The 21,109-nt window shown below is 41.5% G+C and overlaps 1 protein-coding gene and 1 long non-coding RNA gene across 4 annotated transcripts in view; one reads left to right on the top strand and one right to left on the bottom strand.

Annotated features, from left to right (window-relative positions):
* LOC146687440 (uncharacterized) overlaps positions 1–20,011 on the top strand; it is a 38,714-nt gene extending 18,703 nt beyond the window's left edge. The window contains exons 2-4 of one of the 3 annotated variants that reach the window (XR_014916406.1): positions 8,866–9,619; positions 10,074–10,249; positions 18,840–20,011. This is a non-coding gene — a long non-coding RNA (uncharacterized LOC146687440). Of the gene's footprint in view, positions 1–8,865; positions 10,250–18,839 lie in introns of all 3 variants that reach the window. The other 2 variants (XR_014916405.1, XR_014916404.1) reach the window with 2 other exon arrangements.
* The window catches only part of insra (insulin receptor a), a 54,452-nt gene that overhangs the window by 9,088 nt on the left and 24,255 nt on the right, over positions 1–21,109 (bottom strand). Inside the window, exons 3-11 of the mRNA XM_085439181.1 lie at positions 12,123–12,459; positions 8,853–8,992; positions 8,164–8,308; positions 7,604–7,818; positions 6,175–6,301; positions 5,502–5,755; positions 2,590–2,757; positions 795–993; positions 332–612 (exon numbers count right to left, since the gene is read on the bottom strand). Of these exons, the coding sequence (XP_085295307.1) occupies positions 332–612; positions 795–993; positions 2,590–2,757; positions 5,502–5,755; positions 6,175–6,301; positions 7,604–7,818; positions 8,164–8,308; positions 8,853–8,992; positions 12,123–12,459 (1,866 nt within the window). The remainder of the gene's footprint in view (positions 1–331; positions 613–794; positions 994–2,589; positions 2,758–5,501; positions 5,756–6,174; positions 6,302–7,603; positions 7,819–8,163; positions 8,309–8,852; positions 8,993–12,122; positions 12,460–21,109) is intronic.

Below are 21,109 nucleotides of genomic sequence, written 5' to 3'. Positions count from 1 at the left end.
CCTCTCATCCGTCTTCAAGCAACTTAAAGAAGTCCAGGCGCTTTTCTTTGCAAGCTCCTTTGACTACGATGACCTGGATGACTGAGAACCTTCACAGACAAAAGCTCAGGGGTTCATTCTGTGCTAAACACTCTGTTATACACAGGTTTTTACTACTTTTGGCTCTGTATGATGTCCCAGAGAGGGGAAATCCCAAATATGGTCATTTCTTTTCAAACTTTCTATTTGCAACAAGGAGCGAGTCAGAAGAAGGTTAGCTAAAAGAGATCCGGGTTTATTACACAGACCTACATAACCAAGTTCCTTGGTAACGTTAGCAATGCCTCTTTACCTTCAGGCATTGTGCGTGCGCTGACATACGCCGCCATGCTGCAGCGCGCCGGGTCGGTTGGGTGGTTACAGGCATGGACCTCGATCTGGTAGCTGGTGAAGTGGCGCAGGCCGGAGATAATGGTGGACTCCTTGGCATGGACGGTGACCACGGTCTTGGTGCTTTCAAAGGCTTCCTCATCCTCGGGGATGCTCGTACCCGCGCGAGGGCTTGGTGCGGTGGTTAGGAAGGAAAACGTTCGGTTGGCGATGCCATTCAGATCACGCCGGTCTCTCGAGCGTCTAGATGACAGAGGTCAAATTTAAAGTTATTCAAACACAGAAACCACATTACTTGTTATGTGCATCCAACCCTTTAAAAATGATTTAAAAAGTCAGGCCAATAAAACAAACAAACAAACAAACATAGGACATTTTTAGTGACTGTTATTGTTCCTGTGCAGGTTTGTTGTCAGGAGTCTTACTTGATCTCAAAGACTTCATTGTGTAGGTAATTCTCAAAGGTTTTGCGGTACTCTGAGTCCTCTTTTTCCTTCTTGAGCTCCTTTTCGGTTTTGGGGCAGGCGCAACATCGTGTCCCCTGGCCCTGCTCCTCTGTCTGGTTCCACTTCTGCTCCTCGTCACTGTCCACCTGAGTGGGCAGTCGTGATGGCACCTTCATCCCTAGTGACACGTAGTCAGGAGAGAATAAAAATGCATTTCAGCCAGGCAGTTTGGGATGACAGGTGCGATAAACACGGATACACAACACAGTCTTATGCACAACCCCTCGCACCCCCCATGCCCCGGTGGCATGTCTGTCACTGTCATCCCCAGGTCCTCATTCTCTCTGCTGGAGATAAATTACGAGTGACACGACCTCCCTGCAGACTCCCATCTCTGTATGAGCGAGCGTTATGGGAGTTTAAAAAAGGAGCGATTGCGTTGACACAGACGGGCAGTGATGGAAAGGCACACATGCAGGCTGGGCTACGACCAAAATAAATCAACTAAGATATGAAGTCTTCCTGAATTGGAGTTAAAGTGGATGAAGAATATGGCTGTTTTAGTACCACGTTTCATTTAGTTTCAGTTATGCACTGCAGCCCTAACAAAAGACACAACTTTACTCAATTTCATTTCCTTGTTTAGTGACTTTTAGAAAAAACAGGCCAGTGTTTTGGTTTGGGTGACTCATTTCCTTTGGGAACATCATTTAAAATATATTTTAAACAGTGTGTTTTCTTTTTGATTATTCAGTTTGTCTTTCATCCACTGGTCTCCTCCATCCTTTGCCTTCACCACAGGAGGTCCAAAGGTGCCGATGGAGGAAACAGTGGCTTCCTGAGATAATGAACCCGTGGAGAGGGAATGTGTCCCAAGTCATCAGCTAACAAACAGCTCTGGTGCATAGAGCCTGCACTGGACTGAGGGAGAGACCCCAAGTGTCAGACAAAAATGAAAGGGTAGTACAACAACCATTAATGATGTTTGTGCAGGTTCACCTACGGAAACTTGTTAAGACTCCCTCACACGGCTGTAAAGACAAAAGCTGGATTTTCAATACCAGAACAGCAATGACGTAGTAGCTCATCTGGGGCAGAGTGCATTCAAATTCAGAGGTTATTGGACATATTTAACCTGAACTTTGAACCTATCGTGGAGACCTATTATTATGTGCAAGTCTGATCAAATTCTTACCAAAACTGTAGGGGAATTAGTGATTCTAGTGAAATGTGGATATACGTTTCACCATGACCCAAGGTCACTGGTCCTTTGGCTAATGAGACAAAACAAAAGCATTATTCTGAAAATAGATTCAGCAAATCTATTAGTTATTTGTTTTCAGGTGCTGAAAGTGAAGCCATTGTGTTCTCACTGGTCGGGCTACTTGCACAGGAGTTATCTGTAGAGACCGGCACAATAAAACAAAGAGGAACCTGCCAGTTAAGATGGTGACAAGATAGATATCTGTTTTCAAATTAACTGAAAAGCAAAACAACAACTATAGATAAAATTCAGTTAATTGCCCTGCCATAATAAATACACTTTAGGTTAAATAAAACTATCACAGCACTTTCCTTTCTTCAAGGTAACAAAAGCCATCAAGAAGAATTACATCACAAAATATTTACTGTGTCATACGAGTAGACTGCAGCAGCCTGTAGTAGTCAAGAGCCTTAAACTGAGACGAGCTCCCGAGCTAATGAAAAGCATTCAGCGTGTCGGACACAGAAGCAGACGCACAAACACAAAATGACCACAAACAATGTGGCTAACCCTTCTGGCAGTAGTCAAACTTGTAAAGCTCGCTGGCCTCGGGCTGACGCTGGCAAAAGACCAGGTAGTGAGTGATGTTGCCGTTGGGGTCATTGGGAGGTTTCCACTTGAGGATGATCTGGGAGGAGGAGTTGGAGGAAGAAATGGGGTCCAGCGGTACCGACGGTTCTGGGGGGAAAATCACAGAAGTAGCCGATTAAAATGAAGCAACACGTATATTAAGCACACAGAGTAATAAATCGCCTTATTTATCCCAAGAGTGCAGTTCAGAAATACACAGAAGACTTAATAAATACTTAAATTATGACTTTACATTAAAAGAACAATACTGAGATTGTTACTCATTGTTAGTGATGTGTTCAATTAGTCATTCATGATCTCCCTAGATAGTCAGACTCCCAAATTTGGGAAATCTTTGTTTTTTGCCCAGAGTGTTTTATCAACACATGGATGGCTGTTTGCGGGACGTGAATACTATGACCTGTTACCAGAATTGCTGCCAAAAAAAATTACTTTTCTATATTTACTTTCTTCCTGTATTTGTGAATTCTCTGAAATTTGCCAGGAGGAAATTAGTCTTTCCACTATTTTACCATCACATAGATGCATAATAGAATGAATAAATAAGACAGACAACATACACCATGTTCTTCCATATATTGGTGCATAAATTAAAGAGCTGGATCCAGGCCGTGTCACCACCTAGCACTGCTATCTGCAGGACCATAACTCAGCTAAGTTTAAGCTCCTGAGAACCTGCATACTTATGGGGACATTACATTTGGCTTTTCTGCACCCTGTACACTCTGCTCAACACAGGCCTGTTGCATCCCAAACAGCAGCTGCCGTTTCAGCAGATTAAAACAGTTTCGAAGTTATTGAAGATTGTGGTTATCTGCTGCAAAGGACCGTCTGTTTAATGTCTAAACTCAGTTTTGACTATTTTCACTGTAATTTTCTACTGATTATTCATTTTTTTTTTGAGATGAAAACTTGCACTGTTCCACAGATCGGGCTGCGGTTTGATCATCTGCATTTGTTGTTATTGCAGGACGAGGAGTCCTCTTTCTATCCAATTTGCATTTCATACTGAAACACGCTTACTGGCACAGTTTGGCTCTGTGACCAGCAGCTGCCTGCTCAGGGTATTCCCCGTCAGTTTTGTTATTTGTTATTACAGTTTGATGCTTGTAACGTGCAACTCTCACAGAGCCCAGCGTTTCAGGTTACGGGGAATGAAGATCGAACTTTTCATGGGTGCTTTCGGCAGTAGCTTTAACTTTTTCATTCAGCTGCAATTTGATGACAGTTTTACTGAAACAACTAGCTATTGCTTTGCTTCTAGTTTACTGTAATTACCCCGGTGATTATTTTGTGGTGTCACATGCACTGATGTTGACACTGAGTTAACTGCTGGGGGTGTGTGTGTAATTTATACAAGTGTGTGTTGTTGGTGAGGTTTAGTAAATATGTGGGGGGGAAAAATCTGACAGCTTTGCAAGTTTGTTTTTCTTTAACATCTGGTTTCATGATCTGGAATCTGTATCAGTTGTGGTCAGCTGATAACAAAAAGCCCTGCAGATCAGAAAAAATAGGTTGCTAGCTTGTGGGTTGATCAGTGACTGGCATCGCCCTGTATTTGATCGCTGACACATGGCCTTCTTTCTGAGTGTGACGTAGATTTTTCGAGTAGGAGGAAGAACAAGAGACACTTCAGATCTCAAAAGTGTTCTGGCCTGAGATGGAGTATCGTTATGACGCTGCCGAGCTTCCAGTGTTTGATCAGGAGAGTGTACGTGAGAAAAGTGGGGCGCCAGACAGAACCCTTGGGAGCTGCAGAGACCTGAGCTCTGTTGTCACACTGTGATTATGTTGTCCTTGTTTCTTGCCACACACTGGTCAGACCACATTGTCTGACAAAGATTCACCAGCAACAGCTTATTTGTAATGACAGCTTTGCCCTGTTGGTTAGATTTGACACAGGCCAGGAACCCGGAGCGCCTGCCAGACGGGTAAAAAAAACAAAACAAAAAAAACCCAAAACCCTGCTTGACATGGCTGTCTGTGTGAGTGATGTGCCTCTGCTGGAAGCCTATTTCATGTGAGCGAGAGATGTCATGTTTCATGCGGTTCATCTGGAAGGAAACGTATATTGTCTAAAAGGAAGCTAGCTAGACAGGCCATCACCATGGTGCACACAGCGAGATCTGTGGGTGGCAAGGTACAATTAAGCAGTGGGGAAGAGCACGGTGATGGCTGCTTGAGTGACTGATACAGACACCTTGCACGCGGTAAGGCCCTGCAGGTCTGTGGCACTGTAAGCAAATCATGCCATCTGTCTTCCTCCTCCTTGTTCTTGTGCCAAGGACATTTTGGCAACAGCAACACACACAACACTGACTCCACCAGTCAATGATAGTAACACCGCGGGATGAGCCTAAAAATAGCTGAATTCTAGTACAGGACAAGATATTGACCTTTTCCACTGTGAGAATTTCACAGCCGATGACCTGCTTTTGAAGAAGCTGATACATCTTTAGCTTTAGGTTTGCAGTGGTTTCCATGTTTAGATTACACAGAGCAATTTTTATGCCTGGTTTGGTAGGACAGTCCTTAGATTCAGGTCCAGAACAGGCTTGACAATGCAACATCATTGATGTCTGAGTAGTGCTGTGGTTGGTAATAATACCCTGACAAGTTGCTTCTGTTATAATGTTAAGGTAGAGTCACAAAACATTTTTGGTATTAAAAAAACAAACTAGTGGAAAACAGTCGCAGGTAGTAAAGTTCCTGCATGAGGACAAAGTCTCCTAAATCAACTCCACAGTCTTCAATCAAAATATACTTCACAATTCAACTACATCAAGGCAATACTCAGGTGGAAGAAGCTGCGATCCACTCATCACACTTACTTGTGGCATTGGTGCGGACATAGATGATCTCGCTCTTGGCTCCGTGGACCTGGTTCTCGTCAGAGGCCGAGAGCTGGGTTTTCACCATAATGGCGTATTGTGTCCACGGCTTTAGGGGGAAGATTAGATGACCCGGTTCGATCTGTTCTTTTTCTCCGTCTGTGGCTCGGCGCGGAGGGTCCACGTCGGCAATCACCCAGCTGTTGGAGCCGCAAGCGTCCTGCCCATCAAACTCCGTTACGTTCTGAAACGGTCTGTTGTAAGAAAAATAATTTATCGATTTATTTCAACAGCCTACAGAGGAAAATCTGCTCATATAAGATTACTGATGTTAGAGTGACGCTCACAGCGCTTCTGGTTAGAAAGGAGGGTATTCCAGGATGTTATCTTAAGATTTTATCGGTCTATAGGGATCACTTTTAATTATAGGAAACTTTTGAGGGGCCAGTAAACACTGGTGAGCATGTATCAGATGTGTGAGTACAGACAAACAATAACGTTCTTTAAAACTGATCTGGTCGCTTTAAAACATACTTTTCAGAAGTTACTGTATCTCTGCTGTCCTCTGCAGAGTATCTGAGCAGCTTAGAACAATATTGGTTTGGCAAAGAGCCGAGTCAGATTCTGAGTCTGATTGTGAGAGTGGCTGACTGACGACTCGAGATGAACTCACGCTTCTTTGTACAGCACCATGAAGCCCAGCAGGTCTCTGAAGTCTTTCGGCCAGAAAGGTTGCCACTTGATCATTATCTTATCGCTCATGGTTCGAATCTGGGTAAAATTGAGCACGTGGTTCTCACCTGAGAGCACATAAGACAGAAATAGTGAAGGTTAAAGATAATGAGTAATTATGCAGGTTTTTAAATCTCTGTTGACTGGAGAAAACTAAGGAATCATATCTGCTTTTGTTCATTTGTGAGAAGATCTTCATGAACTCCACTTGTTCAGCCAATTGTACTTTTCTAAACTTAAATTCTTCTTCAGCTTACAAACTAAATCCTTTTTCATTTGCTTTGCTGAACATGTGTAAAAGCACATCTCTTGCTTACAAAGAACTAACAAAACTGGGTTAACAATTCAAAAGCACAGCAGACATACAATTAAAGTCTTCCAGCACACAACAACAACAACAAAGGTCTCCTCAGAGCCGCTGTCTGCAGCTTCACTCCTACATGTTTACCAAATTTATCAAGGTCTTTGATAAAGAAAAAACGAAGGCTTTTAACATGTCAGTAAAGAAAGACGACCTTGGCCTTGTGCATCTCTGTGGCTCAATTTATGAAGACGCACTGCTCTGGCATTCAAATGTTTTCTGTGGCCTTTGCAGCAGAAGTAAAACACGGATGACAGGAAATCTACCTGAACTCAGAGTTATCAAAAACCCTGATGGCCGCCAGTCTTACCCCCATCACCCTCCTATTAGATCCACCTATGACGTCAATTTGAAAGTCTCACATTGTCTATTTGTAGAAATATTGTATTCACAAAGTGAGGGTGACACAACACTCCATCAGCCTTTTACAGCTGAGGGGTAAAAAAGAGACTCAGGGCCAATCAGAAGCTGATCATCAAGATCCCAACTATATAAACACAAGTCCAAGTTACACAGACTGAAGATCTGTGGGTACAGAATGGACCCCACTTGGGAAATGTAAAACTTGAAAAGTGACTATGGAGATTTTTATTTATTTTTTTGACGAAACTGAGATAAAATTCCCAGGTTGATGAGAAATCATGAATTTCTTCAGTCAAACCTTTGGTCCAGCAATGTCGAGGCACCATGCTGGTGCCAGGTTTTATAACATCCTGTTAACCAGCTCGTACACATATGAATTAGGATGGAAAGGACAAAATCAGAGCAACGCCTAGATCACCAAGTTACCATGCATAGCGGTTATGAATGCTTTGCTTTGTTGGTTGTTCCTACACAAGTTACACAATGTCGGTAAAAGGTCTGCAGGAAGACTTCTGCAAACACAGGACAGGAAATGACCATCATAACAATAACTATGAGTATGTTTGCATGTACCAAGCCCGACTCGGTGTTTTTCGTTGCTATAATAACATCCTGCAAAAGCCGACTCGAGGGCCGAGGGTCTTACATGAAGCCTGGTCTCCGTTGGTCTTAGAGGCGATGTCGTTCTTGACCTGACGATCTTTGGTTCCCGTCACCTCCTCCATCTTGCGGATCTCAGACATGCAGAGTTTGGAGTTGTAGTGGAAAAACATGCGCCCCTGCTGGATGGTCAGCTTGTGTTTGGACCAGTCCCAGAGCTGCCGCAGGTTCTGGTTGTCCAGTGCATAGAAGGAATAATTCCTGGAAAAGAAGAGTGAAGACAGCATGAACATACTTTAATGATACATGACATTTGACTGAGGGTACAAAAAGCTCCTTTGAGTAACATGAGCAGGAGGTTATCTGAGCATGGCTAGTCTTCAATTTATATCATGTCTGTCCTTTGCTATTTCTTCTGTAAGTGCAGCTCATTGTGCTGCAGGCGTCTTCCACTTCGTCTCAACGAAGCCTCGTGTATGATTTGGGAAAGTCTAACCAGAAACGGCTACCACAAAAAGACATTTTGAAAAGGTCAGTCCTTCCGCTTTTAACTCATAATTACAGGACATGGCAAGGATGAGAACAGCTAAGAAGAAAGAGTCTCACCCGATTTCCTGCTCCTCTCCACGAATAACACGGAGTTTACGGAAAAACGAAAGGGAGACGAGGGCGTAGGAACGTCGCACTGTCAGGTAGCCAGTGACCTCCTCCAGCTGGCCCAGACTGGCCTCCAGTTCAGCAGCTATGTTGTCTACAGAAATCCCCCAAAAAACAAAAAAAAACATGAGCTTTAAAAACTGACTACCGATTCTGCAGCATGACTCATAAAAGACACACAACAAACTGTTCTCATTCATTTGTGATTCCCATTTTCTTTTCATCTTTTTCCCATTAAATCGCAGGCTTACTTTGTAAATAATATAACTGGATTGATTTCAGCACAGCGTTTATATTTTAATGACTGCATTAAATATTCACATCCATTAACTTTCAAATGAAGAGGAACTTCTGCACCACTGTACATCAAATCTAAATGAAACTATGAGCTTGCTGTTTGTTCCTATTAAAATTTATTTTAGCTTTTAAAATGTTCAAAAATCATCACACATCTATGTTTTCCAGAGTTCCCATAGCTTTTATTTTCTCTTTAATTAACGTTGCTGGTTGTTTGATTGTACATTCTGGAGTATCTTCCTGGTTTCCTGCAATGTCAACATCTCTGTGTTTGTTGTTCTGCTGTGCTGATCTGCTGCACGATGTAATCTGATTCAGCCAAACAAACCGCACACACTCACTTCCTCCACGCAGGTTGATGACCAGGCTCCCGTTGAGGATGGTGCAGCCTCTTAACTCCTGGGCAGCAGTGACCGAGTCCACGACTTTCAGACCCAGACACACCTTGGGGCACAGCCCTGCGCAGGGAGTGCAGTTGAGCCTAAAGAACAGGAAGGAACAAGATGAGTTTTGAATTATATTCTGCTCTCTCTCTCTCTCTCTCTCTCTCTCACACACACACACACACACACACACACACACACACACACACACACACACACACACACACACACACACACGCGGAAATACTAAAACCTTAAACCTGCGATGAGTGATTTTTGGACAGCAGACAAACGTCTCAAAATCAACTCTGACGTCATATTTCAAGGTGATATGACAACCCTGCTAGTAAACATGTCTATTTACACATCCAGTAGAGGAGGAGTGGCATTGGCAAAGGTTTCTCCTGGCTCAAAATCAGCCTTTTGTTGTGAGGCTATGCACGTAAGCATGACTGATCCAAATACAGTCAAGGTACAGAATCTGTTACTTTACCGTTTTTCTGTCCCTCTTTCTTTCTTCAGTGGAAAAAGGCCAAAACATATTTGATAGGTAAACACAAACAGAGTACATCTGTGCACGTTTTTCTCTCCCTCTCAGCTTACTGAACAGACATCCTACAGCCGGCACACATTTGCTGTGGAAAATGTTTCAAATTGAAGGGATTAAAGTGGAGGATTAGAAGATGGCGGACTGTTTGCTCCAGGTCATTGTCCTGGTTTATGAGGTGAGAATGGCCTTTGTTTAGTAACAGCTGATTAAGCAGGCAGGACAATTAGAGAAAAATGGCAAATAATGGATTCTTCTGGTACGCTTTTAATGGTAATCACTCATTTACAGACTATAAATACTTAATATTTCAAAAATGAAGTACACACTGTGAGCTTTGGCACTGATATAGTTGTATATGAAATTAACAACAGCTTTCAACAAAACAAACCAGCCACATGACAACAGTTTAAAAGCCAGAATGACTAAAAAAACAAATAAAATAGAAGTTTACTCATGCCGGTGAGTAAAGGAAGGTTTGTTCTCTTTTATTATCTAATCTGGCTCAAAACCCACCTTGAACTACCCTTGACCCTTTTCCCTCCCGAGTGCCACATCTGCACTTTCAGCCCAGACACTCATCACACCTTTGAGTACACTGCTTATCCTTCAAAGCACTTTCATTTCCACAGCTTAGTTTAAAGCCAACAAGAGCAGGAGGACGCTATTGAGAAGGAGGAACCAAAAAAGGGAACAGAAAGGAAGTCAAAGTGAAAAGGATGAAATGGGAGTACAGCTGAATCGCCACAAATCAGCTGCAGCTGGAAAATGCGCCGTCTCTTTAAAACCTTTATACACAAAACTAAAGGTATATTAAATATTATATTCAGTATTTTTGCTAAAGGTTTTTGGTGATAATAATATAAATTATCATCCATATACTTACACACTCACCCTTTTTCTGACTTCAAGGGGACCTATTATTCATATTTCCAGCTCCAAGTTTTTAATCCCTAGATTTTAGGGTGTCTTTGTATGATTTGCATATCAAAATAATCGCTGCTTATCTTGTGATGAGCAAAAGTGCAGTGCCTTGGTTCCTTTTTCGTCTGGAAGAAGCTGCTTAGCTCCTCTGCATTTAAGGCAGACCACCAATTAAGCCCACTTTCATTTGATTGGCATGACCTTTGAACAGCATGTAGGTCGGGCTTCTGTGCTTAGAGCCAGAGATGGGATGATGTGTGTGCGAGATGACACTAACTCACATAATATAAAGCAAAGAATAGAAAACTGCCTGAAAATGAAAGCTTAAAGCTGTCTGAAGCCCGAGGCTGTAACACTGGTGTTTTCAAACAAAGCACCTCATCTGCTCCACTGGAGATGGATCTGCTTTCAGATGACCTGTCAGGTGTGAATGTACCGCATGCAACTCCATGAATGTGAAGCTGCATGTGGTTCAAACAGAGATTATGTGCTTGGCAAATCATCTGTGGATTAATAAAGGTGAAATACACGTAACGCCGTACACCTGGCAGCAGTGGCACTGCCACCTTTCCTGTCATCACTGACAGACTGCATGGACTTTGTTGCTGCGTGTTGCTTGCCAGACACGCCCTCTATCTCTCCGCAGCCAGCCAGGGGAGTCAAGGCCAAGCACCCGGGGTGCTGACAGCCTGTCCCCTGATGTTTCACCACTGGCCAGTGGTTCTGTAACAGACGACTACGTGTCCTGAAAGACCGAGCTGCATTTTCAGCCTTTGCCCAAGCAGAAAGACTTCGGCTGTCTGGAGTGTTTGTGCTTACAGGCACACCCACCCTTGTGGACAGCCCAGTCACAGTAAGCGGAGGTGTCAGAGGGACACAGCGAAGGTCACTGGCAGGTCAGCACAAGCACAACACCTATTTGAGGTAACTGCAGAGCTAGAGAAAAGGGAAAACACAGTTCACTCACAAGTGTCTGCATTTACATAAAGATCGCACGCTGCAGTGCAGACACAAGCGTCTGGCTGGTACACAGCGAGCGAGTGAGCAACACAGAAATGTAGGATACTGAGTCAAATTCAGAAATGCAGACGTGCCCGGCTCCCTGCTGTGCCGTACCACTTTGACCTAGCTGTCTGCGGTGTCTGACAAACACACAAATATACACACAGAAAGAAAAAGAGGTCTCTGTGTCTGTGTGTGCACGTTGCTCTGTGTCTGTGTACACACACAGACACAGAGCAACGTCTGAGCTCAGCAAGAAGACCAATTCCTGCACCGTCATGGTGTGCTACAAACACACACAGTGGCAGCAACACGACCGACTATTTTTAATTCCACATTGAATTTGTTGAATATTTTCTGTTTTTTCATGTTACTGCAGGATGAAAGATCTTTCTGATTGATTGCCTCTAACTAAAAAGAAAAAAAAAAAGCGCCCTGAAGCAATCTCGCATTTTGTGCCAAAAAAAACCATCATAACAAAATTCCTGCGATGTCTGCTCACTAACAATAGTCAGCCTGCAGTTATTATAAATGCACTGGTAAATGAAAGTATCGCAGCATTTTTAGCAACATGCAACCCAATTTAGACAAATTTAGACGTGTTTGTAGGGAAAATTATGCATCGTGTAACAAAACCATTGAGTAGGTAAATGTATATCGTTGGGGTCTGTGTGTTTATGTTTGCAGCCTCATTGATCCAGTGGCTCTTCTATGGGCCATTAAGAGCCTCTCAGCCTGACGGCGTGTGCACTTACGAGGAGGAGTTGACGGTCGTGTAGCCAGAGGGACACTCGGGGATGCAGGCGCCGTTGTGGATGACGTATTCGCGGCAGTCCGTGCTCTTGCTGCGCTCCTTCTCCCGCTTGCATGTGTTGTGCAGATTCTGACAGAATTCGAATGAGACACAGCGCCAGCCCTTGTAGGTGAAGTGGTTTTCTGGGCAGCGCTGCACGCAGGTACCTTCGTGCTGGAGGCCGCGGCAGGCCACACAGTGACTGGCTGAGTTGGGCTCCAGGCAGCCGCCCAGGCACTGGCTGTGGCAGCACTGGTCATCTTTGGTGCAGGCCCGATGTTTGCACTGAACAGGACACACTGAGGATTGGAGAAGGAGGATGAGGTTAGAAAGAGTGTGCTGCAGGTGAAACGAAGATGACACGAGTTAAAGAAAGGACAGGAAAAGGAGCTTATCAAAAATCAAACACCTACATGTTCTGATTAGTCCCCACTGACACTGAACTTTTACCTCTTGGAGAAACCTCATGTGATCAGATCTCTGTCAGAAGGAGTGAAATCCCTCCCTATTCTGCAAGCCAGCAGCCCCGAGGACCATCTGCCATTGGCCAAGGAGCATACTAAATACAAATAGCAGGGATCCAATACCAAGTCGACCAAAGAAAAATACTTCTCCAGAAGGCTTGGTGAAAGTGAGACAAAGGGGAGAAACTGGCATTTAAAGTATGCAAGTATTTTGCACGTGAGGGCTGGTTAAAAATGAGTTTATTTGCAATCCCTTTTATTGTCATTTAAGCTTTGCACTATCCAAGCTCATGAAGTTAAGTAAGAAAACAATGACTAAGCAACTGAAGTGCTTGGGAGACATGATATGATAATCTCCACAAGACCACAAGTAACCAGGGATACTTGTACCCTGGGTGGTATTTATCTTGTTTTCCAAGCAGTACATGGAAAGATTAAGTTAATCAGTCAAGGAACATTTTCATGTTTTTTGTGAACTTTTATGTTTGCTCTCTGATTAAATCTAATCTTTTACTGTTGTTCTCATGCCTGTACGTTAAAAGGACTGTTTTTTTAAAGGTGCTATATAAAAAACGTTTAATATGCGACTGTAATAGTTGTTATAATGAAAAGGGCAGCGGTGGCTAATGAAAATTAATTAGCAAACAGCTGAGAAGATTAAATAGTCTGTAAGTTATTGGAAAAATAACAAAGAAGCTGAAAATGATGGATTAAAGGGTTAAAAAGATTTGTTTTGTTTTTTTACTAATTAATACATTTCAATAGCAATATCTGCTATTTATTTGCAATACAATTATGCTTAAAAATACTTAAATGTCCACCTCATATAGTTAGTATGAATTTAGGATTTACCAAACAGACCTAAATGCTGACTTCACATGTTTAAAATTTATCTGAACGGCTTGCAAGGCAGTAAAATCAAATGAAACCTGCTGATGATTAAGAAGTACTGGAGCTCGTCTGACAAAGACTGGAAATCAGTGATAGAGCTCCAAACTTCTGTCCAAATGTTTTAAAATCTCAGCAGCCCTTTATGAAGATTTCTTCTCCCACATCTCTGATCTCAGTGTTACAGACCAGTGTGTGTCATAATTTTGTGCACCTCCAAAACGGTTTTAAAAGAAACTAATATAAAATGCAAACAATCCATCTTTAAGATGTGGCAAATAATAAATCAAACTGTCTGGCTCATTAGAACATACCAACGTGTCTTTTTAATTAATGCTGGGAGAATTATTTCAGAGTTTATTTATGAAGGTCAATAATAAGTAATTATGTTTTAATCTAAATGTCAGTTACTAGTTTAGCTCGTCATTTGGGTCTGGGATGTTTTGTAAAGGCATTTTTATGCTTGTGTTGCTGCAGCTTTATCCTCCTCAGGCTGTGAGAAACCTTGTCCTGTTTCAATGAAAACAATATTTAGCTGAAGCCTTAATGTTGATAAAACTGCCACACACCACAAAGTGTTGGAATGTATGATATGATATAACCTAAAAACATATTATTAATTATGGCCTGTGTTTAATATCCATGTATTTCTAAGCTCTTGGCCGAAACAGCCACGGAATAAACAAATGATCTAAAGCGGCTGCAGAAAATGTATCCACGGGCCTCTCTTTGGGAGAATAGAGAGCTCTGCAAGAGAAATGAAAACACTGAAAGATCGCAGCGTCCTGACGGTTACAAAAAATATGCGACTAAATGTCTCCTGGGCGTAAACAAGCTCAACTAAAGACTCAAGTCTGCAGATCGGCTGTTTACACATGTTTGCTTGTGTGCATGCGTGTAAATCAGTCATTAGGTAACAGGAGGCTGTGTGGATTGGCAGGTGTGTGAATGTGCCACACTGTGTTGTCGATGAGTCCAAGGGGAGATGTAGGACTCTCAGAGGTAAATACAGCAGACTGACCTTCCCGCTGAGATTAGCTCCTCATCCACGATAGTCAGATTAAAACCGCTCAGCAGCAGGGCTGATAATGAGGGTACGTTACAGGTGAGGCCGTATAGATGTGAGCATGTGCGTCTTTATGAGGCTGAACTGACATTAAATGCAAGGGGAATGTGTGCGAAAGGAAACAATGAATCTGAGTAACGTGCAGCAGTTGTTGTAGCAGTTTCCTCTGCTGGGCAGCGATCGCTGAGCACCATTCGGATTCAGTGTGCATGTGTTGAAACGGCTTGTCTTCATTAGTGTCACGAGGTCTGCCATTAAATGAACAAAACAACATGTACCCCCCTGTCCTCTTTTATTAACAGAGGTAAGCTGCTGAGGCACACGAGGAGTGTGCTTGGTGAGGGCAGCAGCAATATGAGAATGTGAGAGGGAAGCTAAAGGGGGGCACCGAGCTAGAAAAACAAATGATATAATTGCCCCTTATCAACGTCAGTCAGTCAGGATTTACAGACAGTAGAAAAATAAAATAAACTGCTTCTTGCTTTGACCTTTTGCCTCCATCACCAAAGTTCATTTAAAAGCTGAATTTCTGCTTTTTCTCCCCACTCACATACAAACACAAAGAGACACACATACACAAAAGCTTTACTGTGTGTACTGACTGACTCCTGATCCTCCAGTGTGCTCCATGTCGCAGCACAGACCCAACAGATCCACCCTCAGCTTTAGCCAATGTGTTGGCTGGCTGTAGAAGCTAGCCATTCAAGTAGCCTCTCCCCTTTCCAAGGAAGACAAGCAGACGGTTTAACCCTTTGTGTCCTACTCAAACAGTCATACGCAAACCAACACGAGAGCCACACAGAAACAGGCTCAAGCTGAGGGAAAGCAAGGAGCGTGGCTCCACTCTTTCCATCTCCTCACTGCTATGAATCAGCTGCCTTTACGCTGATATAAACCACAAGCTGCTCCCATTAAGAGCGCCTGGAGTATATTTTAGCATGCATATGCATCTCTGACATTCAAAAGAAAAGTGCCAGTTGAGAAAAACATGGTTTCCTTCTGCTACAAACTCATGCTAAGACAATCTTGATTGTGCACTGAACAGCTCGGCGCCTCAGGACGATGATCGTGCCTCATCATGTCTACAACCTGTTACGAGTTCTTACAGATTTCAACAGCTTTGGAAACTTTTCCACCCAGACTGAAATATCGCTTTCAGCAACTGACAGCTCCTCCCTCAGCTGCAACTGCAGTTAGTTAAATGTTAAAGTCCAAGGAAATCCATAAATGTGGTGAAAGATGGCGATGATGTTTTTCCTTCGTTATGCTTTCAGTGAGAATTTTTAAATGCGGAACCATTATAATTAAAGAACCGATTACAACCTCCTATGCAGCAAAACCACACGGATGTGCTAAGATTTTAAACTGAGCAACAAACAAAGCTGAAGTAATACTTTACAGAAAGTTAAAAAAAATAATAATATTTAGTCAGTTTTGCCATTAACTCCCAATAAAGTCTTTTCATTTCAGGTTTTGGACTGCTGGTCTAAGAAATACTTTGTTAAAAGATTCATTTTGTCCACTCAGAACATCATGTAGGCCTTTTTCACATACAATAATAAATAACACAAATTAAATTTTAGTTGATGCCATACACTGCTACTTATTGCAATACAAATTAAAAGTTATGTTTAGCTGCTCCCTTTTTTACAAGCAGTCACTTCTGTGGAAACGGATACACTTCCTGACACTATCCCAAAGGGATTTCTCGCCCCTCTCAGGATTAAACCGCAGCTCTCTAATTTGTTTGATGATGGTGTAAACCACTAGAATATAAAGCTACTATCTCAATATAAATGAGAGATTTTGAAAATGCGAAAAACTGCCACTTTTTGCAGGATAGCCTCATATAATTACAGTTTGAAAGTTATCAGAAAGGAAATAAATTACACTGTCCAGCCCAATATACACATAAATGTCACCAGCAATGTCACCATTTATACTCATGCTCAGGCTCGCTAAAGTATTTTCCTGAATGACAGTCTCAGACAAATCCGTCGTATCCCCGTTGAATTTGTAAGTTTACTCACAAAGTAATGAACATTTTCTCATTTTTATGGTAGTTTCATTTTAATGGTGACAGAATATTAACCAAAAATCCAGAAACCAAACACTTTACATGAAAGTTCTAAATTGATTTGCACTGAGTGAAATAACTATTTTATCCCGTTAACCATCCAGATTATGGCTTCCATGTGGCACAGATTACAATCAATCAATTACAGATACTCCTTATCTCAACTCTTTATATGTTTAAAGCACAGCTGACAAAAGATTCAATTTCTTCCATTTCAACCTCTACCAAAGAGCTGTCAAAGGACAGGACATCAAGAAACATGAGCAAGAAGCTGACAAAGAAGAAGATGACACTGTTGGTGTGATTATTGGGTCATGGATGGGTCTTCCAGCATGACAATGACCTAAAATATATTGCCAAGGCAACAAAGGAGTGGCTAAAGAAGAAGCACATTAAGGTCATGGAGTGGTCTAGCCAGCCTCCAGACCTTAATCTGTGGAGTGAGCTGAAGGTTTGAGTTCCTCCACCAAGTAACAATTCAATGCTTGTGGAATGAACACTTGTATCACTCAACGATGTGCAAATCAATTTATAACTTTTGTTTTTTGATATTCTGTCTCTCTCCATTAACATGAAACTACCATAAAAGTGAGACGGTCCATTTCTTTGTAAGTGAGCAAACTTACAAATCGAAAGTCACTTGTTCACTGTCCAAATGACTTACTCCACACTCTGCCATATCTGCGAAGCTGCTCAATGATCCTAAATGATCATTATCACAAGTATCCCCTATCGCAATCCATGCAGGCTTAAATAATAATAATGAGCGACCACACTGAAGGAGATACTCATTTCTTGTGCGGTTGTCAGAAATGTTTCAAGGTGGAGACCGTGATGACCTGTGAGAGCGAGGCCACACCAAGCTACCTTTGATCTTCCAGAGTGGGGAAGGATCCCGAGGAGGCTGTTTGGAGGGGTTTGCTATTCTTTCCTTAAAACATGCAAATCCCTAAATACATGGCTGCTTTCTTTCTTCTTCTTTTTGTTGTCAACACCGACGCTGGCAGTTTTTGACGAGCAGAGGTTCTTTCTCAGTTTGATCTGTACCAATTAGACACACTGAGCTTGAGTTCTCCATCTCTAATCTTCTGTTTGTACAATCACCTGGTCACATTATATCGATATATCAACACTTCTCTTTCCCTCTCTGTCTTTTCTCTTTACAGATGCGTGCAAAAAAAAAAAAAAAGTCTCCTGGTTCTTATTGCTTTATTCCACTGACACGTTGGTCAATTTCTGTCTTTTCCATGCAAAGTACAGCAGGATTGCATGAAGGCTGGGGAATAAGCCTGCAGAAATGTCTGGCACGTTATCTCATAAGCTGAGGTTTCATTTGAATGAGGCGGCAGCGCGGCACAATAAGGCGCTCAATCTCCCGCGGCCCAAAAGGGACAGCAACAACCAACACCGCATCAGGTCTCCGTCAGCCTATCAAGTCAGTGCCAACTTGGAAAAAGGGGGTGAAGAAAAAAAGATTTGCATTGCCCAGCTGCAGCAATGTGGGGTGTCAGAAAGACAGAAAAAGTGACGCACTCAAGTTTTCAACAGGTCCACTGTTCTGGACCGCTGAGCAATTAAAACACAAACTGCATAAAGAGGTTCTTATTGTGTTGTTTCAAGCAGTTAAAGCGCTATAAACTGTAAAGAGTTTCTACATGTTTTCATTAACCACAATCCTCCCTGAAATAATTTAGTGATTTATTTTTTATTTTTTTTAGCTTTTTCCTCTTTTGGTGGTGATGAAACGACGACCTATTCAAACCTTTTTTGCATTGAGATCACATGAGAGTTGAGAAAATGCCAAACAGGAACGTGGTGGTGCAGTGGCTGGCAATTAAAATTCCACAGCTATGACAAGGGTAGTATTTAGTTTCTATGAAAGAAGGTTTTTGCTGAAGGCCCAGAAGAAGAAAAATGAAGAAAAAAATACATTTCTGTTTGTAGATGCTAAACTCAAGGATCGTGCTGAAAAAAAAGGCTAGCAGAGAAAGACCTAGAGTAAAGAATAATCTGCCCTAATGTAACAGATTAAAGACAGATTGAACTTTAATGTGGGAGTACGAGTTTGGGTGCGTTTGCTTTGCACAACAACCGTGGGAAGGTGGACTCAGAGAAAGTGCAGCATTGTGTACGAAAGGTTGGGATATTTTTGCTAACAGTTTATTTTCCGTTACTCTTTCACAGCAGTATATCCAGTCTCTGACTCCAGCTTCTTCTAAACTCCAACTTGTTACTGGCTGATCTGATGTTACTCTGGACACCGCTGTTAATAACATCAGCTGTGTTGACAGAGAATCACATGCGAGCTGCCTGATATATGGCTCTGATGACTGATCTGACAGGTGTTCTTCAGTGAGACAGGTAAAAGTCCAAAGAACAATCTGCAAATTTCTTTCTGTACAAACCTGCATTTGCCTTATAAACTTCTGTTTCTATGCATGCTTGAAATGCATCAATAAATCACTACACCTATATCCCGTTTTCCTGCAGCATATAAAAGAAATAAGGGGTGACTCAAGACTTATGCCTGTGTCTGACACAGGCGTTAGCTGTTTGCCACCCAGGGCTGGTGTTTCATTCTGACTGATTGTGTGTTGGTGACACACTCTGATGAAGACTTGAAGTTGATATACACTGGTCTGTTTTTTTCTGCCAATATGCTGAAAGAGTAATTTTAGAAGACAGAGTGGCTGAGTCATTTTCTACAGTTATTTTTGCAAGACATAATATTTACAGAGTTATCCAGGATTTTATCCTTTCCATCACTGAATTCATGATTTCAGCTCATCTAAAGCAGTAAAGACACATTGCACTACCTGACACAAACTCATTTTACTACCATAGCACTGCCTGTCGGGAACAGATGTGATATTAGTCCCTACCCCTCCCCTCTATACATGACAAATGAAAGTGCAAAGGTGGCAATTAATCAAGTGGGTGACATTTAAGACCTGATGCTGATTTGACCAAAGTCTTACAGAGAAAGGAAAATTTAAAAAAAAAAAACAACAACAATCCACTGGTGATGACCAGCGACACCACTGCTAATAACATCTCACATTTTTTCTTTTATGTGTATTTATTTATTTGAAACGTTGAAATTTTGCTTAAAAATTATTTTGTCTGGACTAGTTAACTGAAAGGTTGAGGGGTAGATACATTTAAAAAATATTTAAAATAAAATCTGTATCTGTCAGAGAGGAAAACTTCTGAAACAAGTGTGATATAGTCAGACAGTGAACAAATATAAACTCAAAGTACAAGTGTCATGAATGAGGCATCAGTTTGTGTTATTTTCTCTGGTCTTTGTTTTGGTGAAATCTGGTTATAAAAATGTCGACATTTTGAATAAAAAGGGTAGGTGCAATAAGGTGAACTCGTTTGTGTTTTTCCCATTTAATTCAATAGTTGTTTTTTTTTGTCAACATTCATTTTATAGTTAGGTGGCCATATTTGCTGCTTTTCTATAACCGTCAGACAGAGTAATGGTACTGTGAAATGCTAGTATTAAGAATAACCACGATCATTAAGAATGCTGATATGTTATTTATCATTTGTATTCAATTTTATTTTATGCTTTTGTGCACATGTGGTTCCAAACGCTCTCACCACCTCCAAACACAGAGTTTAATTCACTTTTTCAATTTCCAAATAAAAGACAAAACACAGTAAATTAGATGAGTGGTAGCTCTGATCAATAAACATTGTTCTAATAAACTTATTTCAAATTACTGTGGCCACTGTAATCATCTAGAAAGAATCTGATATTGTGAAAGCTATAGATTAGACAAAACCAAAACTCTGATGGGTTTGACATAATGTGTTGCTATAACGATCAAAGCATATGTATGCATGTATCGTATCTGGGCCGATCTAATCAAAACTTTACACAAACATCGTCAAGCAAACAGCGATTATTATTTTTTAAAACATTTATTACAAATCCCAATTTTTTCCATTTTCATATTCATGTCCCTCCTACAAATGTCATGATCTCCAGCTTTATTTTGAGGATGTCATTTAAGTTAGGATCTGGATATTTTACACTCCAACATAACCGTCGGGTGTTGTTTTTTTTTTTCAGCCAAAAAATGTAAACCAAAAAAACCCCCAAAAAAAACAAAAAAACCCAAAATAAACACTATTAATAATTTAAAAAATCCTCAAACAAAAAGACAGCAGAATCTGAGTGTCAGCTATTCTGAACTTGAGTCTTCTTCTGAGCTTGAATTTATTTCAATGATTTAGTCTTCCCGAACAGAAAGAACTCAAAGTAGTCAATAATGTGTCTTGAATTTATTAAAACTACCTGCATCCAATCTTATTCAAACTAAAGCCACTTATGCCACAGGAGACAAAAAAAAAAAGAGCTGTTGTGTCATTGGGACTTTTCAAAGAGCAACGGTTAACGAGCCAGGTTTATTTGTCTCGTTTAAAAACTTGTCAGCTGATCT

This window comes from Copadichromis virginalis, linkage group LG18, assembly GCF_057382275.1.
Source record: "Copadichromis virginalis isolate Kocher_CV1m ecotype Utaka linkage group LG18, C_Virginalis_male_GT1.1, whole genome shotgun sequence".
NCBI lineage: Eukaryota > Metazoa > Chordata > Actinopteri > Cichliformes > Cichlidae > Copadichromis > Copadichromis virginalis.
The sequence above is the reverse complement of the archived record's forward strand: the minus strand, read 5'-3'. Positions and strand labels throughout refer to the sequence as shown.